Source organism: Atta colombica, unplaced genomic scaffold (genome assembly GCF_001594045.1).
Source record: "Atta colombica isolate Treedump-2 unplaced genomic scaffold, Acol1.0 scaffold125, whole genome shotgun sequence".
Lineage (NCBI taxonomy): Eukaryota > Metazoa > Arthropoda > Insecta > Hymenoptera > Formicidae > Atta > Atta colombica.
The window spans coordinates 3422641-3432582 of record NW_017259212.1 but is presented as its reverse complement, the minus strand read 5'-3'; the positions used below and the strand labels follow the sequence as shown (position 1 = coordinate 3432582).

General features: G+C 29.0%; 1 protein-coding gene across 1 annotated transcript in view; it reads left to right on the top strand.

Moving 5' to 3' along the window:
• Positions 1–9942, top strand: part of LOC108694846 (trace amine-associated receptor 9) — a 41175-nt gene that overhangs the window by 11533 nt on the left and 19700 nt on the right. Inside the window, exons 4-5 of the mRNA XM_018204527.1 lie at positions 5969–6123; positions 6829–6976. Of these exons, the coding sequence (XP_018060016.1) occupies positions 5969–6123; positions 6829–6976 (303 nt within the window). The remainder of the gene's footprint in view (positions 1–5968; positions 6124–6828; positions 6977–9942) is intronic.

Genomic DNA, 9942 nt, shown 5'->3' with positions numbered 1-9942 from the left:
TATTATATATTATTAACAGTTCCTTTATTATAAATTATTTTTATTTTAAAATTTATATTTTTCACTTTTAATATTACCTAAATATTGAAATTTTAATCATTTTCAGTGGCTGATTATTAATAATTAATAATTTTATTATTAATAATTTTTATCTCTTTTCATATTTTTATTTTATAATAATTATGTAATCTCTAATTATTATAAATATTTAAATAACAATTCATATTTTCTATTAAAAATAAAATATAGAAATAAAAAGAGAAAGTTTATAACTAATATTTTCGAGTTGTTACTATAATAGAATTCCAATTCTTTTATGATTGTTTCTAACGGAATTTCGTATCAACTGATGTCACCAAGTCACACTTGTTTCAAACGTTTCTTCTGTCTGCAGGGATTCATTCACCAAACTATTCTCTCAATTCATTCGATCTATTGACAATCGTAAATTTGCTCTTGTTAAACACGATGTGAAGTGAAACGATCGAATAGTTGATTGATTACAGACAATTGTCGTTTCAAGTTAAAATAACTGTTACTCAATGAAAATGGTAGATAGTAGAAAAACTTGTTCAATTTGTTTGAATTCACAAGAAAATAGAACTCATCGTAAATCGACTATTGATATAATCATTTTGTTTCATGAATATAATATGAGGATATTTGACGATATTCGTATTCATGAATCTAGGAAATGAAAATATTTCTCGTTACACGTTACAATCACCTTATTCATAAGATACGACAATCCGATATCATTCGTTCGTAATCATGTGAGTTTAAAGAATAAAGATATTTCTTGTTATATTGCTTTTAAAGGTTTTAATATCAACGTAACTAAAATATCGGTACCCCGATGCTACGTTCGAGATTAGAATCTTTTTCAATCCTGTGCCCATTATATATATAGTTTTATATACATAATATAACTTAGTAATATATGTCAAATATAGACATGAAAGCTATTGAAATGAATATTAAAAAAGATTGAAAGCTTAATAGAATAGAGAGTAGGAATTTCGTTTCAAAAAATAATCTCTTAGTCTCTTTGGGATTTAGAATATCTCATGCTATTCAGCGATGAAATAAAAATAATAGCAATCGTTTCTGTTTTGTTATCATAACGAAGGAGTGCGAAAATTAGTAAGCGCATCATCTGCGCTGCTTTTATAAATGGAATATTGTTTATCTTCTTTATTCTTTTTTATATAACTAAAAATCGCAGAATACACATACATTTATTCATATATATTCCATATATATGAATTCCCTCTCTTTTTAAATATTTTATATAAAAAATAAAATGTAAAAAGAACATGCTAATACTTATTGTAGATTGCGTATGTGAATTGGATACGTTTTATACGATATAATTTATAAAGAGTACTGGATAATTTTATATAAAGTTTGCTTAATAGAGTTCACTTAAAAATAAAGCTCGTCAAAACTAACTTGTTTGAACGTGCTAGGAAGCTATTAATCTGTTAAATTACTTTTGAAATTCCGACCTATTGATTACCGCAAGTTAATATAATCCAGTAATTTTACATCACCTTTCGCGAACAGCAGCAAAAACGATCGAGCGTTTTAAAGGTAACTTTTACGTAGCAACTGCAAAGTTTACGAGCGCTATTAGTAGGATCCTTTCCCGCGATCCGTAACATGTCTGCAGTTTCACACTACGGTTTGTCAAAGCTCGGACGTGGATCAGTTTATTCTGGCTTAACTGCCAAAATGAATTTCGGAGATTTAAAAGCGCATCAAAATGCAAAGTGTCACCGCGGCCTGTCATTCGTCTACCACATATACTTTTATTTCCGTGGCCGTAGCAATACATCGTGTAACCAGGACGAAATTTATGTGTAATAAAGACAACAGAGCGCGGTTCAAAAATATCCTATTTCTAACTTTTGGGTAGTTATAAAAAAGATAATGTAATAAATTTAACGTAATAGATCCAAATAAAAATAAAATCAATTGTGATTAAGATCACTTCACGAATCGTTTTAATTAAGAGCGTTTTAAATAAAAAATCAATAAAAAATTATTCTAATTTTCAAAAGTATTCAAAAGAAGAAATGCAAGAAAATTTTAACTACTTTATATACGTATCATCAACGGATTGCCCGACTTCAAAGAATAAGATTTTCCAGTGCTACTCATTTTTGCCTTTATCAATTTTATTTTATTTCAATATATTTCCCGCTATTTTATAGTCTTTCTCCTTTTGTTTCGAAAAAAATGTAAATTTTATTTTATCTTACATTTTATCTTAACGTAATAGATAGGATGGTCATTTTTATTTAAAAATACTTCCCTATCCTATACGATTTCTATTTATATAGTTATGAAATTATTATTCTTTTAATATTATCATTATCATATCAATGAACAATTGAGTTATAACATTTTTATAACACAAACAATAGAGTTATAACATTTTAATTTCAATTTATGATTACATTTCAAGTTCGATAGTAAGCAGCATACTAATTTATAATTGAAAAATATACGTACAGAATTTACATATAAAAGATTTTAGATTTTACTTACAACTTATATTTGCAAAAAAAACTTTTTTCATAAATGATATTATTCTACAAAAAAATTTTAATAATTTTAACTATTCTTAATGTATTTTTCTCCGTTTTTCAAAGTCTGTTACGTTATAATTTTTAGAAAAATTAAAGGATAAAAAAAATAATTTTGACGGTTTTCATAATGTTGTAATAACAACAAATTTTTTTCGAAACTTCGTGCCACACAAAAATATTAACTTTTAGCTTTAAACTTTATTTCGTTTTGTTTCAATATAATTTTTCATTTTCGAGATATAAAATTTGAAAATAGCTATATTATATTTAATTTTATATCGATTGATTGTTAAAATTTCAAATACTGAAGATGACAAAAAACGGTCCATTTTTTGTTCTTGCGCTAGACTGCATTAGAACTTTCTTTTTCGTTTTCGACAAATATCAAACATATATATCTTTCTCACTTTAAGTTCCACTAGTTTACTAGTTTAGCTACTAGTTTAGCCACAAAAAACAGATCTCGGATAAGTAATCGAAAATCTTATATATGTATGTTCATATTTATTATTATAATAAAGAACAAATTAGGCAAAAAATATTCAGCATTTATATGTTTCTTGTTTTGATTTTTAATTTCGTATAGTTTTTTTATTTGTCCAATTATATAAATATAATATTATGTAAGTATAAAGGAACTTATTTTTTACATAATACACTATTAAAATAAAATATCTTTTCCATGTATTATATGGAAAAAAACCGATTTTAAAAATAATATACATATCTCGAAACCAAAAAAATCATATCGGAAAGAAACAAAATGCATTTTAAAGTTAAAAATTGATACTACGTGGCATTGAAAAATTTTGAAAAAGTTCTTAAAGTTTTAAAAATTTACGAAAAAAAATTATTGTCGACATTATATCATAAAAAAGTTTTTTGTCTCTTTAACGCATTTTTCTCAAAAGTGTAATGTGATAGTCAAATTTAAAAAGATTCGTATTCATATAACATTTAATACTAAAAAAACAGGAACTAAAAACTACAGGAAATAATAAATAACTCGCAAACCCTTTAACACTAATAATATGATTTCTTAGATTGTTTTTTTGACAATAAAATGAAATTGTATACATAGTGAATAGAATAAAATACAATAATAAGATAAAATAACAGAATAAAATAATAGAATAAAATAAAAAAATGAAATAGAATTGCTATTTGCACAATTACTAAAGTAAGAAAAAAAGCGCAACATATAAAAATCAGTAGTAAAAGAAAAACGTTTGACGAATTGCTGATTTTTTATTCATTCCGTAATTTTTCACCTATCAAACGTTTAGCCACTCATCGAATTCTGGCAACCTTTGACTCTGTCTCTTTTCATATTTGATCGGTAGAAGCTGTTGCTTCTCGATTTTGATTTCATATTTGCTCTTATCGTATTATGTTAGTTCACAGATAGAGTTTCGTGTTACATCAGCTTTAGCCATATTTAGTGCAATATTGAACAGGCTACAGCTCGTATTTAGTTCCAAATTCTCAACAACTTGATCTTTAGCTCTTTGTTTCTGGCGCTTCACAATGCGCGGAGAATATCAGCCTTTACACTATTTTAGACGGATCGATAACTTTGATAGTATTTTCAGGAATTCTCAACAGAACTAAAATGCAACTAGGATAGCATCTATATTATGAATGGATTTGTCATTTTATGTATTTTTAGTATTTCTTTAAATATTATTTGGGGATAGATGTGATTTTCACATAATCACAATTATTAAGTTTTTCACAATATTGTTAATATATCTTACATTGAGTAAATTATATCTAATTTAAGAAATAAATTTTGTATTAAAAAATGTTAATTTTAACTTTCCTATTTTCTATTATATTTTCTATTATATTTTCCAATGTCCAATAAGATTCTTATTATCCTTTTTAATGTTTTAATATTTTTGCATATTTTAGAAAGTCTACTGTACGTCTTTAAGTTAAAAATTAACATTTTATTCTTAACAGTTTAGTTTTAAAAGTAAACATTTGGTTATTTTTAATATACAAGAGCACATGAAAGCTTTTACGTACTGATAAATTATAAACTTTGAAGTTAAACATGAAGAAAAAAAGTTATAAAGTTTGTCTGTCCTCAAAAATATATGTTTTAAATTAACTGTTTTAAGTTTGCATATTAAATTTTTACTTCTTAGTTCTTATTATCTCGTATTAAATGAAAAAATGAGAAAACGCTAAGAAAAATAATTTATATTAAATATCTACGATCAAAAATTCTAATATTTTTTACATGGTAAAAAATATTTTTATCGTAACGATTTTCATCTATAATATTCTATGTACTTCAATTTATTTTTATATTTTTAAATAATATTTTTAGTTAATGGATCATATCTGCAACAAAGGAAAAAAGAAAACATCGTATAAGTCTCGATCCTTACTACTTGGAGAACAGCAAAGTCGAGTGTCATTTCATTGATCGTTTTTTGGGATCAGGATGAGGTTAATCTCGATAATACTTAACACACCGGGTTTGTGCTGTAAAAGTGGATCGTCGATAAAAATAGTTCGTGGGACTTTCTTTATTTGCTTGGAGATTTGATCAAATGAAGAGTGACCTCACTAAAGGTGCAATGTATTTAAAACTAGTAATCGAGTTTTTTTAAAAAATAATTTTTAACGTTTACAATATTTTTATAAAATTCTTTAATTCTTCTAAAAAATACCGTGTAAATATAATGCTTATAATTTTATGTAATTAAATATAATTTCAATGTATGTAAATAGATGTATATTTCTTTTACATTATTTTCTTCATTTTCGTTCAATATGATTAAGCAATGTTATGTTATATATAAAAAGTTAATAAGCTACATTATTATAAAATATGTAAATTTTGGACACGCATGTAATTTAAGATATACATATTCTCAACGACGTTTTTTAATGATTCTTTTTCATATTCTACTTAAATTTTTACAACATTTATATTTAACTCGAGATTATTTGCATACATTTTATTTAATTATTATTTGAAAAATTCCATCATACATACATTTAGATATTTGATAGAATACACAGCAGTACTTATTTATCGCGTATCTTTTATCACAGTATTAAATATTTCGTCTATTCGTTGAATAATGCATTCTGAGATTATCACAGTATTAAATATTTCGTCTATTAGTTGAATAATGCATTCTGAGATTTTTGATAATAAAAACAGTGCATGTAATCGTTTGAGTAAACGATGTATGATATACTACAAAAGATAGAATGTGTGCAAACAAGCCCCGGTCTGAACCGATAAAAATATATAGACAAATACATATACGCATACATGTGCACCATATATCTATAAAACGCTCGGCGTATGGGTGAGAAAGAGTGATCGTTTTCTGTCTATGTTGACACAGTATTACATGCGGCAGGGCTGTGTGGCAGTGATGTCGACCACTTGGATAGCGAGCGTGGCAATTTTCGGGGTTCTGGTACTCCCCAGAGGCGGTTACTACTTCAACGGATCTGGCCTTCTCGCCTGCGACCCCTTCTTCGCTAGAGCATCCCTTAGGTATCACCATAGCGAATGCTGTGATGCGGTGATAAGCTCGACATTTCATGATCTTGCTCATCACGTTTGTTCACCATCACGTTTGTTCGCCGGTGACCAATTGCGGACAATTACAATTTAATGTTGAGAACGCCACACCGTCGCGTGGTCGATTGCCTTGGGAGGACACCGAGGCGATCAACCGTGAAAGATAGCGATATATCCGCGTTAATGTTCCCTTCCGGTACGCTTAAAGTCTGATCTAAACCGGTGCGAAATACGAAAGATCGTTATTTCGACCTATCGTAATGTTTTTCGAATCGGTAATTTAGAAATTGTATCTCGATACATTAGTTCAAATAGAATTATCCATTTATATTACGTTCTTTTATAAACATTTGAAGAAATAGAATATAAAAAAATTTATAAAATAATTTAAATGCACGCGAGATAGAATCAACTTCACAAAGTACGTTACAAAGCATATTAATTTATAAGAGAAAGTTGAAATGAATGCATTGTGATACTGTTTTTATCATATTGTAGATACTAATAACTTTACACATAGAACATCAGATTTTGCGTAATCTACTTGTACAAATATAATTTTATTGCGTTCGTATGATATCAGCTTCACTGCACTAGTTATATTCCCGCTTGCATATGACACGCTAATTACTGCTTTTCTGGGTCGGAAAATGCTCTTTATCGTATCTCCTTTTTCAGGATCCTAGCGTGTTGCTGTTTTTATTTCCCAACGACGATGGTGTTGATGTACTGTTACGGCTCGGCTTTCCACGTTAACAAACTACGCTTGAAAAGAGTAGTCTGTGTTAACACGCCGGAGGTCGTTAGTGGCGGCCACATAGAAAGGGTAAGTAAGTCGCTTTGTGAATGAAATTTAAATCGACAGTTTATTATCAAAACATTTCGACTGGCGATAATTAACAAAACAATTATGTAAAATAAAAAAGAAAACATTACTTTCACAAATATTTTGTTATGTACATACAAAATGCATTGCACAGCACGAATCGCGAAACTGACATTCTACAAATTAAATCGCTTGTTGGCTTTTATGTTTGAAAGAATATCCTACTGTTTTAAGTGTTTTAAAGAATATCATACTGATATACAATCTTGGCTTCTTCTTTTTTAAGTAACAACTTTATATTAAGTAACAACTACAACAATATAATAAAATTACAGTTTTGGAAGTAAGTTTCGTATTTATATCAAAACTGCTGCTGCTGCTGCTGCTGTGTTCGTATATGGTTACTGAAGAAGATAATATAGAATGATCTTTAGCAAGTACGTTTGAAACTTTATGTTTTATGCGACTCGCTGTTCGCATCAAGTTCGTGTCCTCCGGTAAATTACGCAATGAAATTATCAAGCTTGCAAGCAGATATACCGAACAACTTTGCGAGAGTTTACGTAAGATTCCCAAGTGCATTCTCGTGAAAGGGCAGCAACTCGTAAACTAGTTCCTAAATCTGTTGAAATTTGTTGAAGACACGGAAGATTTTCATAGAAGGCATCTCGTAACGAATGAATTCGAGGATAGTTGGCACTAGGAAAAATCGACTAATCCTGCCACCGATATATCTCTTAAAGCGGAGACGCCAAATACCTACATTCGTTTCGAGGTCACAGAGACTAAAGCCAAAAGCGGGGAAATACGAGAAGGGAAATAATGTGAAAGTATTCGTAATGTTGGAGATTTAGGCGGAATTACCGATTTAAATGGAACAGATATAAAGAACGTATAATAGACATAATAAAAATATATATATATACAATATAATATATATAATAAAAATTAAATTACATTAAATATTGCATACAATGATTATTATTTATTTTCAAATGGAAATGAAAAGTATCAATTATAAAATAATATTTTTGACAAACGCTTTATTTCGTAATTAAGAACATCATCGATTTTTAATTCTTTTTAGTGTTTTAAAATGCTCACAAGTATATCAATACTAATTGTTTGTCAACTTAATTTGTGAATATTACATACTCTAGCTTCAGTTTGGGAGTATAAGTCTGATTAATCGGTATTAATCGGTTCACAGTTTGCATGAAGATGGAAATTGTAAAATTCAAAAATATTAATAAACATCAAAATTCACCTTGTCCGAATATATGATTCTATTTGTTTATTTGTGTTAATATTTTTATTTTATTTTCTATCATATCTTAGCAAAAAATATGATAGAAAATAAAATAAAAATATAGATAAATAAGATTTCTATCATATCTTATCCCCCTTCACAACAAATCGATATGCCCATCTACAATGATTGCATTGTTATTTGGAGAAACGACCGTAAACTAGCCGATATCCGCAGAAAGACGCGTAACTTCCGTCGATAGAATCCGTATTGGTACCTCCTTGGATCGGTATCTTCGGCATTACCGGGAAGACAACTGTCCGAAGCAAGATGAATGGACCGAACGCGGCTAAGCCAACGTTGGTTGAATTTGCTGTCGCTCGCTGTCGTCTGCGATGCATTGAATTCATCCACGATAACGAGCTCCTGAAATCGTCCTCGTTGGCCTAAGGCTATACGCTAGACATTGAGCGATCGCAATAGTAACATTAATTCTATCCACCGATCTAGCAATCCTAGAAAATAGTTGCGAAAGCTCAACAATACCTAATAGAATACACAAGCTGGCGATCCTCCGAATAAATGGAATTCAGAGAATCGTCGTGTATTCAAGGGGGAAATAATGTTCAATAAACGAGCAATCATGAATATTTCGAGAATAATTATCCAGTGAACATTGCAAAATGATAATAATTAGGTAATTCTTTAAATTTGTATAACTATTGCAATGGAAAAATTTAATCACTATTAAAGATATAAAAGTTTGAAAATTATAATAATAAATGTCAAAAATTTCATACGTTCAGCTTTCAATTTCGTGTAAATAAAATCACTTTCAAGAATATCAATCTTCTTTGCTAAAATTATATAAGATTTTAAAGGAAATTGCACTAATGGAAGGTGTGTTTGTTCGAAATCCTTTGAAGATTCTTATCAAATAGTTCAAAGTTTACTTTACAATTTGTAGAAATACAAGAAATAAACAAATGTAAAATAATATTTCCGAAGGAAAAAAGACATATTTCGAAATACTTTCGTGAATAAATAATAACATTTGCTAATTTGAAATAAATAATAACATTTGCTAATTTGAAAATGCATCAAAAGACGAATTGTATATTCGATTATATTATCGATTTCATCGTATTTTTGAATCATGAAAGAGAATCATGCAAGGATTCATGTGACCCGATTTAAGTAACCCTATTCTAAAAGCTTCCTCCCCTTAATTCTCTAAAAACGAATCTTATTTTGGCAAGCTACTCCGGCACGAGAGCCGACGAGCTTTTGGCTTTTTCCACCTCAGCCCCTCACGCGACGCCTTCGTGGTCAAACCACTACCAACGCCCTGCTTCAGGATGTGCGCCCCAGTTTTCGCGGCAAACAATATTTTTCTTCTTGTGCTCCCAGTGCTTCCACATTACCCTTGCTCCGCGTTTCCCATTCTAGGAAATCGCATTTATCTTGACATTAGCCAGAACCATTCTGCGAAGAGGTCAGAGAGTTCCGACCTTGTTCCTACTGGGTGCACTTGCTTATTTTACTTCTTTTTTCCGTTCCATGTTCTGCCGTTTGATCTCGCACCATCAATAAAGAAAAAGAAAAGATCTTCTATATTTTGTAGTAAAATTATTTCCTCTTTTTATGTAAAAAAAATTAATTAATAAATAAAAATTAAATATAAAATTAATTAAAAATTAAAAATTAAAAATTAATT